Genomic DNA, 27874 nt, shown 5'->3' on the forward strand with positions numbered 1-27874 from the left:
ACCCAATTTCACAGACGAGGAAACTTAGGCAGGCAGAATGTGCCTAGGGTCACACTGCTTATAAATGTCTGGGTCAGGATCTGCAGATCCAGCACTCTCTCTCTCTGTCCACTACAGCACGCAGGTGCCTATTACCTGGTGAACCGTCACTGCTGGAACTCAGGGCCAATTATTTTACAATTATGTGCCAGAGCAAGAAGGAAGCAGACCAGTGTTCTTCCTTCCTCCCTTTTCCTATTAGACAAGGCAGTATCATACAGAGCTGGCTCCCTCGGGGAGACCAAGGCAAAGGAAGGTTACTGTGAAAAGTCAGAGATGACATGTGCAAAGCATTTTGTTGTTGTCACTGTTTTAATGTTTATTTTCAGTTCCAAATTCTCTTTCTCCCTCTACCCCTTCCCCTACCCATTGAAATATAAAGCATTTTGTAAAGGTTCAAGTGAGAGTTCTATCATCTACTGCTATCATTAAAGCAAAGTCCATCAACAAGTTTACATTAACCCTTCTTAGCCTAGGCTTCTATGGGCCAAGTCAGAGGCAGCCTGGAGTCTCAGGGGATGGAGTGCTGAGCCTGGAGCCCCAAATACCTCCTGAGTTCAAATCCAGCCTCAGATACTTACTAGCTCTGTGATCCTGGGCAAGTCACTCAACCTCTGTTTACCTCATTTTTCTCAGCTGTTAAATAGGGATAATAGCATCTACCTCTTCCAGGCCTATTGTGAGGATCAAATGAGACAAGCATTTAGCATGGTGCCTGGAGCATAACAGGTGTTTTAAAAAATGCTTATTCCTTTCTCCTAGGCTCCTATGTGCCAAGTGAGAAGAAATTCTTTCAGTTTCGTACTTAATGTAACCTAATGGCAGCCACAGCAATCCCATTCCCAATCCCATCCTCCCAAAAAAGTGAGGATGAGGTTCTTAAGAAGACTGGAACACATCAAAGCCACAAAAAAGAATGAACAATGTCATTCCAATACCAAATGAGGTCTGTCAAGTCCCTGCCCAGTCACGCTAAAAAATCAGAACTCCATCTTGGGGATATGCAAGTAAACAAGAGTCGACGAAAAGATATGTTCAGGAAGCTGATTTTAATTTAATAAGCTATCGTGTATTTAGGTGAAAAACAATTTAACTTGACAAATTTAAAAAGGCACTGGAGCAAACAGCTTCCATCACCACATCAAAATATAAAAGCAATATTTACATGAAGATAAAAATCCCCAGTCTAATTAGATCTCAAAGGGCAAACAAATCTCCACGACAGGCAACCCAGAGAAATTCACCGAGAAAAGATCTCTTAAGCCAAATGAATAGTTAAGTAGATAAACTGATACTGTCAAGTCAGTTGATAATTGTGTAGTAGTTGGAGAAAAGCTCTTCTCCTGGCTGGATGTCCCTGAGTGCCACAAGGACCACGCATCGCAACGGGCTGTGAGGGAAAAAGAAGGGAAACAGATATTCGATTGATTAACTTTGATCAACCTGGTACATTAAGAGTAACGTGGGGGCAGCTGGGTGGCGCAGTGGATAGAGCACCAGCCCTGGAGGACCTGAGTTCAAATCCAGCCTCAGACACTTGACACTTACTAGCTGTGTGACCCTGGGCAAGTCACTTAACCCCAATTGCCTCACCAAAAAAAAAAAAAAAGAAAAAGAAAAAAGATAACATAGGTTCACATCTTTAAATACAAATGTAGCTGAGATAGAAATTACAGATGGAATGTTACTTCTCTTCTGATTCCTTCTTAACATCTTAATGTTCAAACTTAATTTTATAATTAACCCAGAAGACAGCAGAAGATTTTTGCTTTCTTCATTGACTTCATTTGCTTTCTTCATAATAAAGCAGGGCCTCAGTAAAGCAGAAACAAGGCAAGCATCAGTTGGAAGAGAAGACTTCTGAGTTCAAATCTGACCTCAGACACTTACTAACTGTGTGACCCTGGGCAAGTCACTTAACCCCAATTGCCTGACTTAAAAAAAAAAAAGAATCATAAGCGGGGCAGCTAGGTGGCACAGTGGATAAAGCACCGGCCCTGGATTCAGGAGGACCTGAGTTCAAATACAGCCTTAGACACTACACTTACTAGCTGTGTGACCCTGGGCAAGTCACTTAAACCTCATTGCCCTTATTGCAAAAAACAAAAAACAAAAACAAAAAATCCCCAAAAAAGAATCATAAGCTCTGACAATGATAAATTATACTCTGTATGTTATATTTTAAATGACCTTATTCATATGTTCTCTATGAGGAGAAGGGGTTGCTCTTCCTACACAAGGGCCCCCCCCACTTGGGATAAAGATAGAAGCTATTTCTGGACCCAATTCATGTGATATTGCATGATTTAAAGTGTCTTACATGTCCAACACTTTCTATTCTTAGACTCAGTAAAGAAGAATATCAATATCTATTCATCTGTCTGTTCATTCATTTTTTCATTTGTTCAACAAGTATTTACCCAGTGCCTGCTACATGCCAGACACTGTGTTAGGGGCTGGGGATAGGAAGTAAGAAGCTGAAAGCTTTCTTGCTCCCTCAGAGTATTCATTCTATGCGCAAGGAAACTACAGGTGCATATTTACAAAGAAAATCCCAAGTCACTTTTTTTTTAGTGGGGAGAGAGTACCTTTCCACAGAGGGGGATCAGGAGAGACCTAATATAGGACTGGAACTTACAGGGATATGTTTAAATCAAATCAGTCACAGAAATGGATCTATACCCTGATTCTAACTGATGAGAACAATTCACATTTTACATCTAAGAACAGAAAGTTCATTTTCTAAAACTGACTGATGGGACCTTCACGAGACACAGAATACTTACAAACTGTTAGTGTAGCAATGGAGAACACTAGGTAATGAAGTGAGTAGGTGGATCATCAGACTCTGGAGTCTGGAGACCTGAGTTCAAGTTCAGCCTCACTCAATTACTAGTTGGGTGATCCTGGGCAAGTCACTTAACCTGTCTGCCTCAGTTTCTTCAACTGTAAAATGGGGTTACCTACCTCCCAGGGTTATTGCAAGGATTAAATGAGATAATATTTATAAATCATTTAACACAGTCCTATATTAGGTCTCTCCTGATCCCCCTCTGTGGAAAGGGACTCTCTCCCCAAATAGTAGGCGCTATATAAATGATTTCCAAACCCTTCCTTCCCAATGTTATTAAGTTTACTTCTAATGAAGTGAGCTTCAAAATGTTAATTCTGAAAACAAAGCAAAAATGGAAAACTATTTTTCCATTTCAAAGTATAGCATGTCTTTTGGTTTTCTTCCTTTCTATCTCCACAATATTTTAAACAGATACTTAAATGGGCAAAAAGAAACTATTCATAATTAGTGTTAAGTCGGTCCCTTTCCTCAATCCAGAGCTCCCATGTGTGGGTTTATAAACCCAAGGGAAATGGGGAACAAGGTACTTTAAATTGATTACAGTAAAATCTTATTTGAAGAAATTGAAGGGTGAGAGAATTAGCAAATACTTTGAAAGATATTTCTTTTTTTAAAAAAAGTACTGTCTACTTTATCATTGAATATTAACCAAAATGGTAAAAATAACATTAATTTTAAAAATGTCAGTTCCTAATAGGCCTACACTGTATAATAATACATCATAAGACTCCTAAATTATACATCTTAGAAATTCTTTTATTAAAAAAGAATCACATCTTTAGTGGATGATGCCTCAGAAATTCTTTTATTCAAAAAGAAGCCCATCTTTGATATAGGAATCATCACAATTTTCTAGTTAGTGGTGGCCAACTCTATGACATTTGACTGAATTGAAAGCAATGAATCTATCTGAATTACAAAGATATACACTTCTTTTTGCTCACTACTTATACATTTTATCTACCACCAATAAAATGTCTCTGGAGATTGAAATCTTCAAAATTGATATCTACACATGCTTCAAACCATGTGATCTTCAGCCTTTCCTAATGCCTCCAACACCTCATTTCACCTTGAGTGTGGTACTGCTTCACTCTACCCACCTTTAAACATGTTTGGGAGGTAAAAATAGAAATGACAAGAGAGGAAATCTGGCAACAGAGATTTATTTCTGTTTTCCTTTATCAGACTGCAGTTTTTATTTTAAAGATCGATGTGTTTATACTAACACTGGAGGGAAGAAGGAAAGGAAGAGGGTAACTGTCTTTAGCCATAATATATCTTCACAGGAATCTGTACTTGTACAAATAAGGGCATTCAGTGTCATTAAGGTTAACTAATCACCTATATTCTGGTCTCGGTTTACATCTAATTCAAAAGCATTCCAGAGGATGAAAATCTTGCTCTTGCTCTGGCTAAACTATTCTATCTTTGGATCAAATGCTCCAAGTCTTTCCCAATATATATCCTAGAGAGTCCTAGTGTTCTGTTCAGTAGGGATAGTGAAAGGGATAGGACTTGTGATTTCACTACTACAGAGAAATCCCAGGTTAAAAAAACCCCCAACACCTTTGACCAATGCAGGTTGGCACATTAAATGAAATTTATGGTCTTAAGAGAGCTGCCTAGAACAGAGGTTAAGTAACTGGCCCAGGGTCACACAGCCAATATGGGTCAGAGGAGGGCCTTGGATCCATGTTTTCCTACCTCCAAGGTAAGCTCTCTCTTATATCAGGCTGCCTCTTGTTCTGTTAAACATGAAAGAAAATTCCATGATAAAATGTCAATACTAGCACTATATATCCTGATAAAAATACTAGGAAGTTATATATGCATGTATTATGTAACAATTTGGGGAGTATGAAAATAGGTTTACTTTCATCTGTTTGTTCAAAGACACCCCCAACCATTCCTTTTAAGAGGGGCTAGTATATAATCCTGGGCAGCCCCCCCACCCTGTACTTATCTCTTCCCTCCCACCTTTCCACCAAATAAGCATTTATGGATTCCATCAATATGTTTCAGACCCCAATAATGATTTGGGACCAAATTAATTTGGGGAATGCTGCCCTACACAGCTTTTCCCTCAGAAAAATAGCAAAAAATATATATGAGGCAAGAGATACATACAAATCACTGTTCTGAGAGATGCTGACCTTTGTGTATCACGACTATACATGATGTTTGGAAGGTACTGCTTCAATTCTAACGGGAAAAGTTCAGGCACATCAAATTCCTGATAACATACGTTAGCTTCTTTGTCTAGAGAAAAGAAAGAGACGGACAGATACAGAGAGACAGAGAGAGAGAGACAGAAAGAGACAGAGAGAGAAGGGGGGGGGGGAGGAAATGAGAATTTTACAAGTTAGTAATACTTTTTTTTCTAAAGTTAAGCAAATAAGACAAGCATTTCCACATATGAAGCACAAAGGAAAAAGACGATTGCAACAAAGCCACAAACGGGCACTATGTACAGTCTGCTTCTCCCTCCAAATTTACAAGAAATTCAACATGTTATTTTCAAACTTGTCTTGCTTATCTTTGTTTTCTACTGACCTTGAATGAGAAAATGTTTTTTAAAAACAAGATATCTAGCATTTCATGTAATTGCTGTAATATTTTGTACAGTAACAAGCACCCCGTGAAGCCAGCAGCCATCCACGCTTATCCTCTTCTCTACGCATGGTCTGTAGGTCAGAGAGAAGGTAAATGACCAGATCCAAACCATATGAAAGAGGTAGCTAGATAACGCAGTGGGTAGAGCACTGGCCCTGGAGTCAGGAGGACTGGAGTTCAAATCTGGCCTCAGACACTTGACCCTTACTAGCTGTGTGACCCTGGACAAGTCACTTAACGACAACTGCCTCATAATAACAACCACACGAGAAGTGGAAGTCAGATTTGACAACGCAACAGAGATATAACTCCAGTGTGATCTAGGGGTTCAATATATGATGTAAAGTCAGGAAAAAATAACCAGCAGATGATTATGAAGCAAGGGGAAATGTGGCAATACCATGGGCAATAAAGACAAGGGAGGCGTTCACTTCTCAAGAATAAAACAAAAATGATAAAAATAGGTGTCTTGTGTAGCTGACCTTAATACAGCTGCTGAAAAAGAAACACCCCAAGATGCCCCACTCTTAACAGAATCATCGTTAGTGGCTTTACTACAGTGACCACAAGACAATCCTGTCTTAGGGGAAAAACCATCACACATCTTTTCTACCCATATGATCTGCCTCCTGCATTATCACCATACTTCCCACCAGAGCTACTGGCCCGTTTTATATATGTGATCCAAAAACTAGACTCTTCTGAAGGACAACTATTTTCAAATTCTTGAAACAAAAATTTGTGGCAATTAGTCTATTAATCAGAAAGCTTATGGAAAGGGGCCAATTTATCAACTTGGAAGTTGAAAGCAAAGTAGAGCTTTCTATTTCCAGCCTTGTTTTTAAAAATCCCCTTAATTTATAATTTCAGCAAAATGGAAGGATATTTACAAAAATATAAACTGCCTTGCTTGGCAGAAGATCAAATAGAATATCTATAAACCTATTTTATAAAAAAGAAACTAAACTGGCTATAAATGAGCTTCTTAAGAAAAAACATCAGGACCAGATAGATTTACAAATGAATTCTACCAAAAATTTAAAAATCAACTAATTCTAATATTAAATAAATTATCTGGAATAATAGGCAAAGAAGGAGTCCTACCAAACTCTTTTAATGAAATAAAATGGTACCGATACTTAAACCAGGAAAAGCAAAAACAGAGAAAAAAAAATTACAGACCAATTTCATTAATGACTACAGATGCAAAAATCCTAAATAAAAAACTGAGGCTTTGCTTGTAAATGTTTGGGGATCCGTCTTGTCTTCATTTGTGTCCTGGGCATCCCTGCCACTATAATAGCTCTGTATGGTAGTCGTCTTTGTCCATTCTTCCAACCCACTTCCTGACTTTGGACTTGACGTCAGGGCTGGGCTCTGTGACATTTCTGGAGGGATGTTCCCAGCTGGTTCTGTTGCTGCTTTGCTGGGGTTTGGAGTGCTGCGTTATTCTAGGTTCTCAAGGATAGGCTGGGGACCTTCAGCCTTTCAGTACTCCCACAAATGGTCTGAGTCAAGGCAAAGTTTGAGTGCTACCCCCTGGTCTGAGCTTTGCAAATTCGTGACCCAGTGTGTGTCTGAACAAGAGTAGATGCTGCTGGACTCAGCCCCTCTTAGCCAGGGGAAAGCTCTGTTGGTTCAGAGTGATAGGATAAATATCATGGGCTCCCCTTTGGTCTAGGATTGTAGACCCTATCCTCTTCTGCCAGCTGGGCTGGAGGTTGGAAGTGAAATCGTGCTTTGCACCTGAGGCTTGTACCATACAACTGTTGCAGCTACTGCTGCTGTTTGCCTCGAAACTTCTTCCTTTCTCAGTCCCTAGCCCTGGGTTTTCCTACCTGGGAATGCCCCTGCCATGCAGGGGTGCCCTTCTCACACTGACCTAGATCTGCAACCTGGGACAGAGTGGTGGGCAACAAAGCTGGCCTGTGGCACCTGTCCCCATCCCAGTGCTATGGGACCTCCTGGCACAGTCTCTCCCTGAGTGCTGCCAGGCTCCTCAGTGGGCAGGCTCCTGGCCCACCTGTTGTCAATACACAGACCTCTCTGTCTGTCTCCCAATGCTAAGCTGGACTGGAAAAATGACTCCCTGTGACTTTTTCTGGATTTCCTTATCAGAATTTAGCCTGGTGCATTTTTTAGATCTCTTAGGAGGTTTGTGGAGAAGAACTCATGACCACTCTGCTCTATCAGTTCCCCTTACTCTCAGCCTCCATTTTAAGGTGTGCAAAACTGCTTTACAAGAATCATCTCACTTAGGAGCTATCATACCCATATAACAGATGATGAGGCTGGGGCCAAGAGAGGTCAAGTGCCCTGCCCAGGGTCACACAGCTAGTAACTATCTGGGGCAGGATTTGAATTCAGGTCTTTCTGATTCCAAGTCTAGTGCTCTATCCACTGCCTCAAAATAATCACCAGCATTGATATAGTGCTTTAAGGTTTCCAAAGCACTCTACAAATAGCAGTTCATTTTATCTCCACAACAAAAACAACTACCCTGAAAAGCAAGTGTTATTTTTAACTCTATTTTATAAATGAGGAAACCAAGGCAGAGAGAGGTGATTAAGTGATTTGCCCAGGGTCACTCTTACAGCAGGTAAGTGTCTGAGGCCAGATTTGAATTCAGGTCTCTCTGATTCCAGATCTAGAACTCTCTATGTACAGCACCATCTAGTTTCCATGCTACCTTCCCAAGAAATACGAAGCAGAGGTTCAAAGTTCTGAGAAGGAAAAAAATCAACAAAGGCTTCCTGGAGGACCTGGTGGCTGAAGTGGCCCTGAGGGGATGTAGAGACTTCATAAAGGGAAGAGATAATCTAAGCAAACGCTCTGAAATGGGAGAGGGCATGATGAGAACAGGCAACGGTCCTGGCTTAGCTGGAACATGGATTACATGAAGAGGAACAATATTAGGCTGAAGACCTGCATGTGTGTGAAATGCCTCGAATGACAGCAGAAGGATCTCACGCCTTACTTGGCAGGCCATAGTCAGACACTGAATAAAGAGTGCTATGATGAGAGGGGCGCACGTGAAAGCTTCCTCAGGAAGCATAAACGACAGATTATAGATGGGAGAACATAGAGTAAGAAAAAAACCAGCTGGGAGGCTGTAAAAATTGTTCAGCTGAGAGGTAACAGTCCTGAACTAGGGTGGTCGCAGTAGGAATGGAAAAGAGGGAGAAATATTGCAAAGTCTGAATAAACAGCACCTGGAGACTGACCAAATGTGGGGAATAATGAGTTAGAGAGGGAAAGGTCAAGAAAGATGCAGAGGTTTCCAGCCTGGGACCAAGAGGATTATAGTGCATCAGTTATGGTTGTGATTGATGTTAGAGAGAAGAACAGATGAGGAGGAAGGGATATATAGAAAGATGATGGATAATAGAGATAGAAACGGATAGAGAGTAGAGATAAAATAGAAAGAGAGATAGATAATAGATAAAAGAGAGCTAGAGATAGGTGATAAAAGACAGAAGAAGAGATAGATATTTATAGAAAGAGATAGATGATTGATAGATAATTGCTAGGGAGGGATAGAGGATACAAAAAGAGATAGAGAGTTAGAAAGATATAAAGTATAAAAATAGGAAGAGATAAAAAGAGAGAGAGATGGAGATAGATGAGATAGGTGGATGATAGATAAGAGAGACAGACATAGATATAGACAGATGATAGAGATAGAGAGGAAGGGATAGATATTAGTAGAAAGAAAAAGACTGTTATTGTTTTGTCTTTCATTCTGGAAGAGGACCGTAACATCGGGGTGATGTCATGACTTGCACTGAATTGGATTTAAGTGAGGGAGGGCTGGGCAAGGTCACCGACCTCACTCTTTCCACTAGAGCCATATGGGTCCAGTGGCAAGACATAAATCAGGACGACTGGAGATGGCCCTGGATGCAGTGGGAGGCCTTGGCCTTTTTAAGCTAGGGCTTTTCCCTGGTCTCTGTTTGCCTGAGGCAATGTCCATTCAGCAATTAAGGCTAGGGTAAGGAAAGTGAAAACAAATAATTAAATGAATGGAGAAAAAAAGGGGGGGAGGGGGAGGAAGGAAGGAAGGAAGGAAGGAAGGAAGGAAGGAAGGAAGGAAGGAAGGAAGGAGAGAGAGAAGGGAAGGAAGGAGGGAGGAAGAAAGGAAGGAAAGAAGGAGAGAAGAGAAGGAAGGAGAGAGAGAAGGGAAGGAAGGAAGGAAGGAAGGAAGTCTGGGAGGGGAAGAACCTAAGCATTTCTGGCCAAAACAGAAGCAATTGCTATTGACGCTCACTCTGAGCCATTAACAGGCCAAACCCCCTGGGTGGCACAGCGGATAGAGTGCTGGCTCTGAAGTCAGGAGGACCTGAGTTCAAATCTCACCTTAGATACTTACTAGCTGTGTGACCCTGGGCAAGTCACTTAACACCAATTGCCTTAAAACATCCAGAGCCATCTCCAGTCATCCTGATGTATATCTTGCCATTGGACCCAGATGGCTCTGGAGGACAGAGTTAGGTTGGTGACCTTACACAGCTCTGCCTCACTTAAATCCAATTTAGTGCAAGTCATGACATCACCCTGATGTTACATGGAGGACAAACAACAAGAGGCCAAACAATGGCCAGTGAGGCTTGGGCAGTTACCTATTGTTGGCCAATCTATGAAAGCCAGAGTGGGTTGGGATTAAGGTGTGGTCCTTAAAAAAACTCTAGGCCCTAAACCCCAAGATATCTTGTGAGGTTTAAGCAATCAAAACTTCTATTCCTTTGGGTAGAGTACCTGCTGATAAGGGTATGATTCCTGATATGGAGAGAGGAAGGAGAGAGAAAGAAAAAGAAGCTTGATAGATGATAGCTAGAGACAGACAACAACAATGCTTTTGGGGCAGCTGGGTGGTGCAGGAGGTAGCCTAGAGTCAGGAAGACTCATCTTCCTAAGTTCAAATCTGGCCTCAGTCACTTATTAAATGTGTTACTCTGGGGAAATCACTTAACCCTGTTTGCCTCAGTTTCCTCATCTGTAAAATGAGGTGGAGAAGGAAATGGCAAACCATTCACTATCTGCAAAACAAAATGCCAAATGGGATCACAAAGAGCTGGATATGGCTGAAAAACAACTGAACGACAAGATAGGAAGATGACATGCAAAAAAGAGTTAGAAAGATATAGATAGATCATAGAGATAGAAAGAGATAGAGATGGAAATGGATAGATAGCTAGATGATATGGACAGATAAATGATATCTAAGAGATAAATATAGATAGATAATAGAGAGAAGAGAAAAATATTAGAAAGAGATAGATTGGTAGATAATAGCTAGAGATAGACAATACCGATATAGAGATAGAAGAGCTAGAAATAGATGATTATTAGATATTTACTGGAGGAGGGGAGAGACAATTGGGGTTAAGTAACTTGTCCAGCGGTCCCAGAGCTAGTGTCTGAGGCTGAATTTGAACTCAGGTCTTCTTGACTCCAAGGCCAGTGCTCTATCCACTGTGCCACTTAGCTGCTCCATTAAAGTATTTATTAAATATTTAATGACGTACCAGGTACTGCGCTAAGAAGCAAGATAATTCCTATATTCAAGGAATTTACATCCTAAATGAGAGAAGACAAAATATAAAGTGAATCTGGAGAGCACGGGGAGGGAAGAGAGGTTGGGGCAAAGTCTAGGAAGCGGTTTGTAGATGTTTCCCAGCACACTAAGGGAAAAGCTTACCTGTGAGTGCCGCCGGACCAAGAGATGGAATCTGACTTTGGGGGTGGAGCAGAGAGGAGAGAGCCAGGAAGCAATGAGCTCAGTGAGGGATCCACAGGGCATTCCTGAAGAGCTAGCTAAGAGGCCATTGGAAATATGGGAGTGGAGAGGTCAGAAGCAGAGCTGCGGATTAGGGAATCATCTTCATAGGGATGAAAACTGGAGCCATGGGACTGGATAAGAATGCTAAAGAGTACAGGACAGAGAAAGAAGAGTCCTGAGGCAAGAGGGAAAGAGGACAGCAAAGGAGAAGGAATGGCTAGGGAGGGAAGAGCATCCATAGACAGAAATGTTTTGGAAGCCAATGGCAGACAGCAGCCCCAACCCCTTCTGTATCAGCTAATGACCTTGCCTCATGCTTGACTGAAAACACTGAGTTGATTTACCAAGAGCTCTTCCCTTCCTCCTTCTCTTACATCACTCAGACACCTCCCCCCATTAACTCTTTTACCTTTGTATCGCATGAAAATGTGGACCTTTTCCTCACCAAGTCATAACCTCTCAATATAATAAGCCCTTCATCCAGGTTCCTCCCATTTGCTCCAGAAGACTTCCTTACACTCATCCCCAAGCTCTGAAGAATCTACAATTTCTCCCTGTTTACCAACCAGGATGAAGTGTTTTCTCTATTTCCTACAAACATGCCCATCTCTCTCCCATCTTTAAGAAACAACTTCACCTGATCATCCTTATCACGTTATTTCTCTCTTCTTGGAAAACTCCTTGAGGTTTTCTACATTTAGTGTCACCATCCCTATCCTCTAATTCTTTTCTAAACTCTCTACAGTGTGGTTTCTTTCTTTTTTTTTTTAAGTGAGACAATTGGGGTTAAGTGACTTGCCCAGGGTCACACAGCTAGTAAGTGTTAAGCGTCTGAGGCCAAATTTGAACCCAGGTACTCCTGACTCCAGGGCCGGTGCTCTATCCACTGTACCACCTAGCTGCCCCTACAGTGTGATTTCTTTAACTAAAATTTATCTCTCCAAAGTTACCAGTGATTTCTTGATGGCAAAACTTTTCTCATTCCTCAGCCTCTCATTCCTGACCCCTCTTCAGCCTCTAACACTGTCAATCACCATTTTCTCTTGGATACTCTCTCTTCCCTAGGTTTTCATGACACTGGCCTCCTTTTTCCTCTTGTCTGACCTCTCTTTCTCAGTCTTCTTTGCTGGATCTTCATCCAGGCCATGTCCACTAACTGCGAGCGCCTCCCAAGGCTCTGTCCTGGGTCATCTTCTCTTCTCCCTCTGTACTATTTCATTTGGTTGTTTCATCAGCTCCCATTGGTTCAACGATCATTTCTAATACAGATGATTCCCAGACTGTATACATCTTGCCCTAATGTCCTGGCCACCAAGATTCAGTCCATAATCAAAGCCTCAGCCTCTACCCTCATAGACCATATCTAGGGGTGATCATTCCCTGGCCTCATGACTGCCCACAACTGCTCAGCCTCTATGATCTCAAACTCTGAAACTTCTTTCTCACACCATAACCACATCTCTCCTCTTCACTCCTCCTATACCTATTCTTTGTTTTCATCAGGACCGCCAGTCCCTACATTCCTTGTTGCTTTACCAGTCCATCAACCCCTTCTCCGGATTTAGGCAGTCAGCTAGCATTTATTAAGGGTGTACCTTGTGCCGGGCACTGGGCTAAAGGTTAGGGATACAGAGAAAGGTAACATATAGTCCCTGCTCTCTAGGAGATCACAGTCTGACGGGAGAGACAACATGCAAACAATCATGTGCAAAGAAGATACGGACTGGATAAACAGGGCATAGACTCAGGGGGTGGCACCAAGATTAAGGAGTACTGGGAACGGCTTCTTGCAGAAGGTGGGGCTTTAGCTGAGGCTTAAAGGAAACCAAGGAAGCTGGGAGGTGGAGGTGAAGAAGAGGAGCCGTTCCAGACCAAGGGATCAGCCAGAGGAAACACTCAGAGAGGGGGAACCGAATTCCATGGTTGAAGAAGAGCAAAATGGCTAATGTTGATGGATCAGAGTATGTGGAGGTGAGTAATATGTAAGACTGGAAAGGTAGGTAGGGCCAGGCTATGAAGCAGGGGGTTTTACGTCTGATCCTGGAGGTAATCAGGGGTCAATGAACTTTACTGAATAGAAGAATGATAGGAAAAGGCTTGTGTTTTAGGAAGATCAATTTGACAGCTGATTAGAGGACTCCCTTTTCTCCCTTCACAACTCTGACTCAATGGCAAACCAGTTCAATGTTAAATCTTGAAGTTCTTGCCCCCCAACACCATTTATTTCCTTTCCAACTCCAGTCCTGGTTACTCCTGACTCTTTCACTCTGACTAGGGTGCTATTCAAGGCCACAACCATTCTGATGGATCCTCCCACAGATCTGTTATCTTATTTCAACTAGGCACTCCTGGCTTCATAAATATAATCCTTGTATTTGCATAGCCATTCACATGCATTTTCCTACATTATAAGGTGAGCTTCTGGAGGGCATGGACGATGTTACTGCCTTTCTTTCTATCCCCAGCACTTAGCTCAGTGCCTATCACATAGAAGGCACTTAACAGATGCTTACTGACTGACTAAAAGACCCTCTATCACCAACTACAGTTTCTGTTCCAAATCTTCTCTTTTCTCCTCAAGCTACTGACATTCAGCCTTGCGGGAAAAAGATCTTACCTTACATGTTGTTGAAAAAAATAGAGGCCTTACCTCAGTGCTCATCTTTATTGACCTCTCTGCAGCATGGACACTGCTGACTAGCTTCTCTTAGATGTTCTCTCCTCCAGAGACTTCCCTAACACTGCCCTCTCCTGGTTCTCTTCCCATCTGTCCTGGCCACTTGGTGCGATGGTGTGCCTGGGCTCTAGTCACAAGTCTCTTTTCTTCCTTGGAGATCTCATCAGCTTCCACAAGTTGAATCTTTGTGCAGATGACAACATACCCAGCCTCCACCTAGCTGCCAGACTGGTATTTTTAAAGTAGAGTCTGACCAGGTTACTCCCCTTCTAAATGACCTTCTGTGCCTCCTCCAGGGGAAAATACAAACACCTTCTATTTGTCACTTAGAATCTTCACAATCTATCTCTAACCTACCTTTCCAGTCTGATTTCCCATTTCTCCTCCTGATGCAATCAACATTCCAAACCTGACTGTTTGCAATTTCTAATACACAACATCAATTAACATTTATATAGCACTTGCTATGTTCCAGGCACTGTGCTAAGAAGAAACTGAGGAGGGGCAGCTAGGTGGCGCAGTGGATAGAGCACCGGCCCTGGAGTCAGGAGTACCTGAGTTCAAATCCGACCTCAGACACTTAACATTTACTAGCTGTGCGACCCTGGGCAAGTCACTTAACCCCAATTGCCTCACTAAAAAAAAAAAAAAAGAAGAAACTGAGGCAGGCAGAGGTGAAGTGACTCACCTAGGGTCACATAGCTACAAAGTATCAGAGGCTAAATTTGAACTCAAGTTTTCCAGACTCTAGGCCCACCACCCTATCCACTGCACTACTTAGCTGTCCAAATACAAAATGACTGTATTTGTTTTATATATATATTTTGTATTTAATTATCTGTATATATGTTGTTTCTCCTAAGCAGAATGTAAATTCCTTGCAGGCAGGGATTATTTTGTTTTGGTCTCTGTATATCTAGCACCTAGTACATGGGAAGAATTTAATACATGTGTTATGAGTAAAATGTAATGCGTGTCCTTACCTGCCCCCTCAGTTTTGGGGGGGAGGGGGAAATTCAGCAACAGTTTAGGCTTTTAAGCATTTATTAAAGTATATTAGGGGTTAGCAAAGAGAGAGAGGGAAAGCCGCCTTCACCTAGCTATCCAAGAGAGAACACGTGAAGTTCAGAAAGATAAGAAACCTGTCTACCCTGGCCTGCTTCCTCTGCCACCACGAGCTTGTTCCTGAATGGAAGAGGCAATTTCTCAGTCCATTTGAGTGGAAGCTTCCTGCAGGACCAGAAGAGGGGCAGTCCCCACACACAGCTCCAAGCTAATTGGCTGGTAGCATTTAAGTCCATTGGTTGACATGACTCAAAGGTGGTCTTTGAGTAGAGGCATCTTCCAGGATGCTAGGCAGCTTCCTGATGCCAGGGTCATCTCACAGTGTCTTTCTCATCAGGGGGTGGCACCCTGGTTCTCACACATGCTTGCTGAATTGAATTGAATATCCCTTCTGCTAGTCCTGAGTTCAAATCTGGCCTCAGACATTTCCTAGATGTGTGACCCTGGGCAAATCACTTAACCCTGTTTGCCTCAGTTTCCTCATCTGCAAAATGAGTTGGAGAAGGAAACGGAAAACACTCTGGTATCTTTGCTGACAAAACCCCAAACGGGATCACAGAGAGTTGGACGTGACTGAACCACTACATTGTAAGTTACACAAGGGAATAGAAATCATGTCTTATATAACCTTTGTACATGCAAGAATGAAGACTTCTTGAAGTTAGGGCCTGGGTTTTGTTTCTGTATCTCCAGGGCTTAGCACAGTGCCTTGCATAGAGCTAAATAAATGTTTGCTTAATCAAAATTAATTGCATCTCATCAAGCTCCTAGCAGTGTTCTGTACACAGTGGGCACTTGTACAATTGAATGTTGAATCCCATTCATCAGTACAATCTGTTAAACATAATTTAATCTTTCTTTGATGGTTCAGAACCTTGCAGCACTAATCAGGAGCATCATTCTGAGCATCAATCATTGCTGTGCCTCAGATGTAAAAAATGCAGGACTCACAGGTGGTTAGCACTAGCTAGGATTCAAGGGATCCTTAAGGGTCCTTCTAGAGAACCAGAGATTCAGTGGTTTACCTGAGGTCATTCAGCTTGTAAGTGGCAAAGACTTTGGATTCCCAAGCCCCAGCTCTTCCTAAACTGGTCTTAATATATACTAGCCAGAGAGTCCCTTCTTGAAGTGTTAATAAGGGCTAATAATGATACTAATGGATAACATTTATACAGTGTTTACTATTTGCCTGAGTCTGTTCTAAGTGCCTTACAATTATTATCTCATTTGATCCTCAAAACAACCCTGGGAGGGAGAGGCTATTATTGTCCCCACTCTACAGATGAAGAAACTCAGGCAAACAGATGTTATATGACCTGCCCAGGATCACACAGCTAATAAGTGTCTGAGGCTGGATTTGAACTCATGTCTTCCCGAGCATGTTATTCACTTCACCTAAAAATTTGGCTTTGTTTCTTTTACCTCATCACAGCTTTTTTGTGCTCCTGCTTCTCCACAGTGTAGGATTTACCCTGTTAGCCTAGTTTTTAGGACAGAATGCCTGGCCCCAATCTGTGCTTCCTGTACCAAAGGTACAGAGCTGAATTTGCTTCTGTGCCCTCCCTTCTTTCCAGCCTGCACCCCCTCCCTGCCATGAGCACCCCTAGTTCCTCTCTCAGCACTCTGCCCCTCTAAGCTTCTTGGGGTTACGCCCATGTTTACCACAGCTTCCCACTTCTGTGCATCCTGGAAACCTGCCTTTTGACACTCTCCCCCTCCCTTCTGTCCCTCTTGTCACCTCGACTTCTGTTTTCTTCACTCCTAAACTTGCAGGACTGGGATCTTAGTGACTGGCCAACCATGCACGCCCTGCCTGACCCTTGGAGATTCTTAGTTAGCACAAGGTTCCGTCATCAAAATCATGGAAATGAATCTAGTTTCCCTTTCAATTCATCCAGAAGCCTTTGTCACCCACAATTTTCTCAAAAAAAAAAAAGGTATTAAAAGTTCCAGTCAGCCAAGATTTTTAACTAAATTATTAGATAAATAGTCTTTGGGGGCAGCTAAATGGCACAGTGGATAGAGCACCAGCCCTGAATTCAGGAGGACCTGAGTTCAAATCTGGCTTCAGACACTTGACACTTACTGGCTGTGTGACCCTGGGCAAGTCACTTAACCCTCACTGCCCTGCAAAAAAAAAAGAAAAGAAAAGAAAAGAAAGAAAGAAAGAAGAAAAAAAAAGAAATTAAGTGACTTACTCAAGGTTTTACAGGTTGTAAGCAACACAGAAGGATTTGAACCCAGATCCTCTAACTCCAGAGCTGGTGCTGATACCACTATACCATGCTGGCTTCTACACAGGGGCAACCAGAATGCTCAGAGACCTCAAGATCATGCTGTGGGAGGACCAGATGAAGGAGCCAGGGATGCTTAGCCTATAGAAGACAACACTGTCCATGATGGCTGTCTTCAAGTAGCAGAAGGGCTGCCTTGTAGAAAGTCGATAAAGCTTCCCTGTTTTATTCCACAAGACAGAATCAGGAATAAGAGGCAGACATTGCAGAAGCAAATTTAGGCTTGCTGTAAGGAAAACTTTTCGGATAATTAGAGCTCTCTCAAGATGAAATGGTCTGCCTTGGGAGGCAGTGAGTTTCCCACTCCCTCTCCCCTCACTGGAGGTCTTCAAAGAAAGGCTAGATAGACTAGGACCACTTTGGCAATGTTTTGGGTTTTTTTGTTGGTAGGCAATGAGGGTTAAGTGACTAGCCCAGGGTCACACAGCTAGTAAGTGTCAAGTATCTGAGGCCGGATTTGAACTCAGGTCCTCCTGAAACCAGGACCGGTGCTTTATCCACTGTGCCACCTAGCTGACCCGCACTTTGGCAATGTTGTAGAAGGGGATCTTCTTCATATGTGGCCAAATGGCATGGCCCTGAGATCCTTCCCAAATCTAAGATTTGATCATGCTTCAAGATAATGTATGCAGAACACTTGAGAAGGTGCTAGATAAACATAAGCTATAGTGACAAAAGCATTCATTTACACATTCAGCTATTCTCTAGAAATCTAACACAAACCGGATACTCCCAAAAAGCTCAGGATGGCTTACCATTGGAGCAATTGTTTACATATTGTCCCACAGCCAGTGGATTTTGAACCTCCGATGTCAACCATGTACAGTCGCTCATTTTAAAAGGGCCAAACTGGTCCCTCCCATTGCATGACCTAAAACAGGTAAAAATATGAACTCAAAGATGGATCTCATCTAACTTGAAGACAGAATTTGAAAACATTATTAACACTAGAATTCCAATTAAAATATTTTTTCCATCTTCCTAGTACTCAAAAACCTCAGAAAAATCAGATAATGTACCCCAGTGTCCTTCACCAAATATTACTTATCTATTTCATAAGGCTGTTGATACACAGGAGATCTTTAACTGGATTTTTCATCCAAGTACAATGCCCAGTAGAAAGAGTATTGAATTTGGGGTCAGCAGATGCAAGTTAAAATCCTGGCTCTAGTGCTTACTGGTTAGGCTACCTTGGGTGGGTCATTTAAGCTTTTCTGGGCCTCAGTTTCCCCAGCTACAAATTGGAGAGGTTTTACTAAATGATTCTTAGGGTCCTTTCCAGATCAAAATCCTACGTCAGGATATAGTAAGCAATTATTTTGTGGCAGGTGCAGTTCTCAGTGTTGAGGGATATAAAGGCAAAAATATCCATGCTGTCAAGGAACTCACATTCTAATTAGAGAGACCCCAAGCAAACACCTATGTATATAGAAGATATGGAGAGTGAAAATGGGGAGAAGAATTAGCAGTTGGAGGATTTGGGAAAAGAACTCTTGAGGAAGGAAGATTTGAGTTGAGTTATGAAGGAATCCAGGGAGCAGTTTGATGAAAGGGAGCCTTCCAGGTGTGGTAGATAGCCAGTGAGATGGCACAGAATCAAGCACTCTGGAGAACAATTTGGAACTACACCCAAAGGGCTATAAAACTGTGCATGCCCTTTGACCCAGCAATACCACTACCGGATCTGTATCTAAAAGATGTCAAAGAAAAAGGATAAGGGCCTATTTGTAAAAAAAATATCAGCTCTTCTTGTGGTGGCAAAAAATTGGAAATTGAGGGGGTGCCTATTAATTGAGGAATGGCTGAACAAGCTATGGAATATGATTGAGATGGAATACTATAATTTAATGACAAAAAAGATGGTCTCAGATAGGAGGAGAACTGGGGGTGGGCAGTGTCACAAAAACCTAGAGAGGAGAAACTATTCATGAGAAGATAGTGATCAGCAGCATTAAAGACCAAAGAGAGGTCAAGAAAGGCCTTTAGATTTAGCTAGGTGGCACAGTGGAGAGAGCACCAGGCCTGGAGTCAGGAGGAATCATCTTCCCAAGCTCAAATCTGACTTCAGACACTTCCTAGCTGTGTGGACCCAGGGTGAGTCACTTAACCCTGTTTGCCTCAGTTTCCTCATCTGTAAAATAGCTGGAGAAGGAAATGGCAAACTGCTTCAGTATCTTTTCCAGGAAAACCCCCCAAATGGGGTCATGAAGAGTTGGATGAGACTGAAAAGACTGAACAACAGCAACAAGAAGAGATCATTGGTAATTAGAGAACAGTTTCAGTTGAATGATGACATTGAAACCATCCTGCAGAGAGTTAAGAGAGAAAGTAGAAGTACCAGAGGGTAGATAACTTTCTCAAGGAATTTAGTAACCACAAAAAGGAGGAGAAACATAAAAAAATAGCTAGTGGGGATGGTCTCAATCAAGTGAAGGTTTTTTATTTATTTATTTTTGGTGAGGCAATTGGGGTTAAGTGACTTGCCCAGGGTCACACAGCTAGTTAAGTGTCAAGTGTTTGAGGCCACATTTGAACTCAGGTCCTCCTGATTCCAGGGTTGGTGCTTTATCCACTGAGACACCTAGCTGCACCAAAGTGAAGGTTTTTTAAGGTTAGGTGAGACAGGGGTATGTTTGTAGGCAGCAGGAAGCAGTCAGTAAACAGGAAGTGACTAAAGATTAGTGAGAGAGTACGGAAGCAACCTGCCTGAGAAGATTAGATGGAATAGCATCAAGACTTTGCCTTGGCAGGGAGAAGGACCACGTCCTTATATAAGACAAGTAAAAGAGCAAAAGAGTGAAAGATTTCTGAGTGCCGTGAGATGAGGAGGGGATAAAAGGGAGCTCTAATAAAATGATCTCAAGTTTTTCAGAAAAAGGATGAGATGAGGTCCTCAGATGAAAGGCTGTGGGGAGGGGAAACCCGGGGAGGTTTAAGAAGAAATTAAAAGGTCTGGAATTGCTATTGTGGTAAGTGGGAAAGTAAATCAATTAGGGAGGTTTAAAAGGATCATCTCACTGCATTGAGAGTCTAGCTGAGATTATGTATCACAAATTTGTAGCAGACTCAGGCATCCCAGTTTTGTGATTTTCTCCACCTTTGTTCAGCACCATGTGAATGGGAGTGAAGGTAGTGGATGGCAGAGGTAATCAAAGAGTGGGGCCTGGCAAGGTATGATGGGCAAGAGGGGGGAAGGGCAAAGGACTGTAGAGAATGGTGTAAAGTTGAACTGGTGCATCAACCAGTTGAGATAGGCAAGGAAGGAGAATAAGGACAGTTCAGGGTTGATGGCCTGAAAAAGATGGTGGTGGAGGATGGGCAAGGAGGGTTGCATAATGGCAGCCAGTGGTGCAGAATCACAGGAATGACGAGACTCTGAGGGGGTAGGAGTGTGCTAGCCACAGAGGAATGAATACAGGTGGAGTATCAGTGGCAGAAGAGAAATCCTCTGATATAAATGCCACTAATTGTCATCTTTATGAGAAATGTCTATCTGTATCTGTGATGTGTGCCTGAGGATAGAAATGCCTAGGTTTCTGCCATGAAATCTAAAAATGGGTATTTTCTTGTTTCCATTTCCAACTTACCTGTATACAACTTTTGATATTCCTTTATCATTTCCATCAATAAGCATCCCATCTAGGCATCTAAAAATGAATGGGTTACCAATGGACTGGAAAAAAATTGGCTCATGCTTCTGATATACTGTACCTATTAACATAAGAAAACATGAACATGTATATATTAGACCCATGAACATCTGGGCAGCTTTGTTTTGAGGAAAACTCAAGGCTATTGCTTTTTTCTAATATGGTATACTTTATACTTTTGTAAGAGATATGAAGGAGCTCATAATGCCTAGAGATATGTGCTTCTAATTTTTTTGGTAGGATTTAATTTTAACTTCTCTACCTCTTAAAAAAACACACCACGAAACAGTTAGAATATTAAATTTTATCCTGACTTCTGAACAAACCTTTGTGAAACCTGCAAATCCAACAATACAGTCTTAGCAACTGACAATTTAACTTCAAATTTGGGGGACATTTTTACACATCTAATTTTTTGTTTGTTTTTATTGTTGTTATTGTTTGTTTGTTTTGTTGTTTGTGGGGCAATGGGGGTTAAGTGACTTGCCCAGGGTCACACAGCTGGTAAGTGTCAAGTGTCTGAGGCTGGATTTGAACTCAGGTACTCCTGAATCCAGGGTCAGTGCTTTATCTACTGCACCACTTAGCTGCCCCGACACATCTAATTTTTTTTTTTTTTGGTGAGGCAATTGGGATTAAGTGACTTGCCAGGGTGACACAGCTAGTAAGTGTCAAGAGTCTGAGGCCAGATTTGAACTCAGGACATCCTGAATCCAAGTCCAGTGCTCTATCCACTGTGCCACCTAGCTGCCCTGACACATCTAATTTTTAAGAGGTGAGTATTTAGTTTCTATTATGAGGCCTTTGAAAAATAAGTTTAGTTCATTTAAAGGAAGAAAGGAAGCAGTTGCTGTGTTGTTTAGTCATTTCAGACTCTTCATGACCCCATTTGGAGTTTTCTTGACAAAGATAATGTTATTTCCTTCTCTGGCTCATTTTACAGATGAGGGAACTGAGGTAAACAGGCTTAAATGACCTGCCCAAGGTCACACAGCTAGTAAGTATCTGAGGCTGGATTTGAACTCAGGTCCTTCTGACTCCAGGTCCAGTGCCATGATGTGTTAATTCTATTTCCACACTGTCATCTATACTCATAGTTTTCTAAGCTTATGAGGCTTTTTCTCCTAAGTCTGCCAAAAATACTCACTCACACAAATGTACCAGTGCAGAAATTAGAACATTCTCCTGAGTTTATGCACATTTAGGCAGAATAAAAACATTTATTACAGGAAACACACCAAAATATTGTCTATGAGTAACTTTAGTTATACATCAATACATCACCAAACTTGAGTTGTATATGAATATGGAAAAGATGTGTCACTTTGTTAGCCTGAGGAACTTCCAGTGTTAGAACTCCCTCTATCATAACAGTTCATAATCCTTCTGTGACTTAGTATGCGTGCCCTAGGGAGCTGTCTGAGGCACAGAAAGTTGTCCAAAATCATTCAGTTAATAGATATCCAAGGCAGGATTTGAATCCAGGTCTCTTATACCAGGACTTCTTAAACTTTTACCACTGGAGACCCCTTTTCACCCAAGATATTTTTACATGACACCCAGTATATACGTATATAAAATAGGTATATATACTGTTGCCAAATTTTTTGCAACCCCCCCCCCCCACACACACACACATTCAGTTATGCAGTCGCAACCTACAGTTTAAGAAGGTACAATCCCAGCATCTATTCACTATCCAGAAGTGTCAAAATCTAGGCCTATAGGCCCAGTGCAGCTTAACCAGACAAAAATATACCTGGGAAATGTTTAGTGAGATAAATAAAAGTATAACACAACACAGATAATATTAGTTTGTGGCTTTCTAAGTCAATATGGGGCAGTTAAGTTAGAATGCTGAGTCTGAAGTCAGGAAGACTCATCTTCCTGAGTTCAAATCTGGCCTCTGACACTTACTAGCTGTATGACCCTAGGCAAGCCTCAGTTTTTTCATCTGTAAAATGATCTGGAGAAGGAAATGGAAAACTACTCCAGTACCTTTGCCAAGAAAAACCCAAATGGGGTCAGAGAAAATCAGACACAATTGAGAAATGACTGAACAACAACAAAAAAAATCAATATGAAGCATGCAGGGACTTATTTCTATTTGACTTTGACACCACTGCCTCCCCCACTGCCTCTCTTAATACACAGTAAATTTCTAAACCCAGATGATAATGTATAGAAAACAGATGGCCAGGCAATGCCCTTGGGACAAGCATTAGGTACTTTTACTGAATCTATTTTTCATTTCATTCATTCAATAAGCTTTTCTTGAGCACCTACAATGTATCAAGAATGAATTGGTAAATAATTGAACATGTCAGTACCAGGATACATAGACACAACTGCTCCTTTTGGCACAAATCCTCTGGTAACAAAGACACCTTTTCCAGCAGAAATCAATGAACTAGTTTCTCGGGAAATACTGAAGCCCAGTGTATTAAAGAGAACTTCTCCTGGCTTGTAGATCTTTTGTTGCTGAACGTTGCATCTGGGCTGTTCCGTCCTTTGATGATGTGTAACCAATAAATCCTGATATTTTGATTTAACAGCTTCTGGAAGCAAGGCAAGTATGTCTGTTTGTCTACCAAAATCCCGTATAAATAGAGCCTGAAAGACTTTCAGTAACGTTCCTAGGACATCTTCGTCTGGAATGATTTTGTCTTTGGAGTGCTCTGGAACATATCTCAAGGTCCTGAAAATGGGAAGAATTACTGTTCATTATTCTCTGCCAGGAACCAAGGAGAAAAAATATTACCTTTGTCTAAGAAAAATAAGCCTGAGTTTTTGATGGTTTTAGGGTTACTAATCCCAAGTGGGAACTAGGATAATCATGTTCAAATATTTGAAGGCCATAACATCCAGAACTATTTAGAATCGTCTGCAGTTACCTTAACTCTGCAGCTAGATTGAACAGTACCCCCTTGTCTATAAATGAGACTCCCTGCTTTCCAGCCGGGATCCTCACCTTCCAGCAGGTCTTCCTATAAACATGCTGTCATCTCAGCACAGGGGAAGGGAACTCAGAGATCTATGCTGCCTCCTTTTAGCATGAAGAATACCCTCACCCTGCTGAATTTGGAGCTGGAAGAGAGCTCAGGGGCCAGCATTATACAGCTAAGGAAACTGATGCTCAAAAAATGCTAAATGATTTGCCAAGGTTGCACAGGCTCTAAGGAGCAGAGGCAGAATTCTAACCCAGATTCTCTGACAGGTATTCTTTCCACTACCCTTTACCTCCTCTTCTGGAATGATATAAAATCAGGGCACAAGTTCTGAGAGGTCCTACAAAGAACTGGAAAAACTCTGGGTTTGGCCAAAACAAGTCTGTCAATGGACTGGACAGCAAATGTCTTCTGAAGACCAAATCAACTGAATATGGAAATGCTCATGACCAGAAGGCTGGTCCCAGAGCAATGAATTTTTCCACCACAAACCAAGAGGTCTTGAACCTTTTGAATTTTGTGTTAGTAAAGTGAATGCCCAATGGAATCATAGATTTTTTTTCAAGGCACTGAAGTATGTCAGCCAAGTGATTTCACTCTATTCTTTTCCAGTTCTATCTGCTCGACTTTTGGAAGGTTAAATTAATTTTTTAGTCTTTGCCTTTCTTTTTGGAAGGCAGGTGAATAATTCCTGCCTAAAAGCTCAACTGTATAAATGTACTAAATGTATCATTTGATTTCTGAGGCAAAGCAAAATTTCACTGGGTTTGCAAAAAGTCAAAAGTTAAACACTGTCTGCAAGTTGTTATTGTTCAGTTGAGACAGACTCTTTTTTTTTTTGGGGGGGGGGGCAATGAGGGCTAAGTGGCTTGCCCAGGGTCACACAGCTAGTATCTGAGGTGGATTTGAATTCAGGTCCTCCTGAATTCAGGGCCGGTGCTTTATCCACTGAGCAACCTAGCTGCCCTGAGTCAGACTCTTTATGACCTGATCTGGGGTTGTCTTGGCAAAGATACTGGAGTGGTTTGCCATGTCCTTCTTCAGCTCATTTTACAGAGGGAGAACCAAGACAAACAGGGTTAAGTGATTTGCCCAGGGTCACACAACTAGTAAATATCTCAAGCTAGAGTTGAACTCAGATCTTCCTGACTCCAGCCCCAGCACTCTATCCACTGTGCCATCTAGCTACCCGATTTGATTTCATTTTCACTGTTTATTTCTTCCACATGACTAAAATTATTCAGTAAAATCTACCACAGCACTAATCCCCATCCTTTATCACTAGAAATGTTTCTATTTCTCCAAATAGCTTGTCGAATTTGCTTTTATGTCTCTGGTATAAGAATTATACAGTTCTAACGCTGATTTTAGTGGGGATGTGGGCCTGTGACCGAGCAAATTCATTAATCTCTCTGGACCTCAGCTTTGTCATATGCAAAATGGGGAGACGGGGTTAGAATAAGTTAACAAACTTTAAAGTCCTTCCCAGCTCTAAGTTTTAAGATCATATTTTAAATAGGTTTTTCTCAGATCTTATCTCATGTGTATATCCTGCTTCCTTCTGTGTAGTCTCTCCCCATTAGATTGTAAGCTCCTGGAGAGCAGAGGCTTTTCTTTTTATTAACTGAATTCTTGTTGCTTAGCACATAGTAGGTACTTAATGTTTATCAGATCGGATTTTTATTTTTTATTTTATTTTTAGATCAGATTTTTAAAATACAGCCTTGAATCTGTATGAATGCCCAGTTTGTTATTTGTGCTAGCTGTTATTTTACTACCTGTAGAAGAGAGCAGTGTCTTCTTTTGGGGCATTCCAGAAATTCCAAAATTGTGATTCTGATTTTAATGGGAAGTGGCAGAGTCCAAGAGTCCTTAGACTTGGTTTTCTTTATACTGAAATGCAATTTTTCCCTGCCCTGCCTTGAAGTTCTTTTGAAGATGGGGAAAGGTTCTGGTGGGGATGAAGGAGGGTAGGAAGATAAATAACTAAGGTATACCAACCAAAGGTAACAGCAATAACAGTTAACACCTTCCCTCCACCCTACAATGATTCAGTAGAGCGCCAGGGGAGACCGGGTCTGACTCCAAAATTTACCACGTGATGGACAAGTCACTTACACTCTCAGGTTCCCCTTATAATCGCACTACCCACCTGCTTCATCCGGTTCTTGCGAGTGCAAATGAGATGAAAGCACTTACAAACCTTAAGCCACTAGTGAGTTATTAACTGTTGGAATTGAGAAAAAAAACTAAAATAAATAACTTGACCTTTCTAAGCCTCATTCTCCCCCCCACCCCCACTCCTCGAACCTTGTATAATAGGAAGAGCAATTCTCTAATTTGTTTTGAGGAAGGGATGTATAAACTTAGCGGTTTAATGCGATCATTACCTTCCCAAACCAAGGCAGAAAGGGATGGATTGAATTGCACTCTTCTAGTAGAAAGTTTGCTGTTGTCAAAACCTTTCATGATAAGAGCTAGAGATCATAGGAGCAGTAGAAAAAAACATGAACTAATTACAGGTTCTAATCCCGACTCTGCCACTTTAGCTGCCAGACCTCCCGGCAAGTCACTCGGCCTCAGTTTCCTCATGTGTAAAATGACGGTGTTGGATTTAGAGGTTTCTTTCAGCTCCAAATCTTTTCTTAAAATACATTTTTCTTTTAAAAAGTTTAAATAAAAGTATTACCTTGAAAATCTCTAAAATAAAATTTAAAGTAAAAGTGTTATTTTGAAAACCTTCAAAATAATTTTTAAAATAAAGTTTTCTTTTAAAATACATTTTTATTTTATCTTTTAACAATTTTTTTTATTGATATGTTTTTACATCCCCAACATTTTCCCCTTATCCCTCCCTGAAAGTCTTTCTTTATACTAAATGATTAAAAAACAAAACAAAACAATTCTAAATCTAAGATTCTAAGATCAGGAAAGAAAGCGTATGTAGTCAGATCGATAATCGCGGGCTCCGGGAGCTCTCCAGGAGAGCCCGCCCCGCCCTCTCCCCCCCCCTCCCCGGCCCAGCGCCAGCCAGCCCCGCCCACCTCCCCCTCCCCCTCCCCCTCCCTGGTCTTTCCCCCGCCCCCTCCCCGGGGCCCCAGGCGCTTAGACTCCAGATCACTTGCTCTAGCAGGAGCTCTCAGCACGCACGGGCGTCCAGCCGGGCTAGAGCGGAGCGGCGCGCGGCAGGAGCAGGGCTCTGTTGGAGGCCGGCTCGAGGGGAGGGGGCCCCGCCGGTAGGAGCGCGGTCCTCACCTCCGGTTCTGGCTCAGGTTGAGTGCGATCCAGGGCACGAAGCGGTATTTGTAGCGGTGCCACCGCTGCCGCAGGACCCGGAGCAGCGTGCGGAACAACATGGAGCACCCATCGAAGCCCCTCCTCCCTCCGCCTCCCGGGCTCCTCCTCCTTCTCTCCCTCCTCCCCCAGGACTATCCCTGGCTCTTCTTCCTACTCCTTCCCCTTCTCCTCCTCACTCCTCTTCCTCCTCCTGGAGCCTTATCCCTGGCTCCTCCTTCTCCTTCTGGGACTATCCCGGACTCCCCCGCCCCGCCCCCAGGACCATCCTCAGCTCCTCCTCCCCCTCCCCGCCCTCAGCTCCTTTACGGTGTGTCCAGCAATTTCTTTTCTCCCCTACACTTCCCATCAGTCTTCTTTTCCTTACTTCGGTCCCTAAGTCAGATCCCTTCCGCAGTCTTGCTTAATGTTATTTCCCTTCCCTCTCTCTCCGTCCCAGTGAAAATGCTTGCTATCTGTGGTTACCCCCCCCCAACCCTCCCCCCCACTCTCCTCAAAACCCAACCTTCCACCTCCGTCCTCTGAATCGCTGCACAAGTGACACGTACTGACCTATTCTGGCAGTCCAGAATAGTCTCCTTTCTCCCCTCTGCCTCCTAAAATCCCTAGCTTCCTCCAAAGCATCAATCTGGTTCCACCCAGGAGATAAAATGAGTCC

The 27874-nt window shown here is 42.2% G+C and overlaps 1 protein-coding gene across 5 annotated transcripts in view; it reads right to left on the reverse strand.

Moving 5' to 3' along the window:
• SETD9 (SET domain containing 9) overlaps nt 1-27305 on the reverse strand; it is a 38375-nt gene extending 11070 nt beyond the window's left edge. Inside the window, exons 1-7 of one of the 5 annotated variants that reach the window (XM_043975335.1) lie at nt 27178-27305; nt 23305-23672; nt 20912-21035; nt 18080-18195; nt 5050-5155; nt 4601-4641; nt 1300-1429 (exon numbers count right to left, since the gene is read on the reverse strand). In XM_043975335.1, the coding sequence (XP_043831270.1) occupies nt 4620-4641; nt 5050-5155; nt 18080-18195; nt 20912-21035; nt 23305-23672; nt 27178-27278 (837 nt within the window). In that variant the 5' untranslated portion in view covers nt 27279-27305 and the 3' untranslated portion in view covers nt 1300-1429; nt 4601-4619. Of the gene's footprint in view, nt 1-815; nt 1430-4600; nt 4642-5023; nt 5156-18079; nt 18196-20911; nt 21036-23304; nt 23673-27177 lie in introns of those variants that run through there. The other 4 variants (XM_043975332.1, XM_043975334.1, XM_043975333.1 and 1 more) reach the window with 4 other exon arrangements.
• Nucleotides 27306-27874: the final 569 nt, after the last annotated feature.

Source organism: Dromiciops gliroides, chromosome 1 (assembly GCF_019393635.1).
Source record: "Dromiciops gliroides isolate mDroGli1 chromosome 1, mDroGli1.pri, whole genome shotgun sequence".
In the NCBI taxonomy this organism is placed as follows: domain Eukaryota; kingdom Metazoa; phylum Chordata; class Mammalia; order Microbiotheria; family Microbiotheriidae; genus Dromiciops; species Dromiciops gliroides.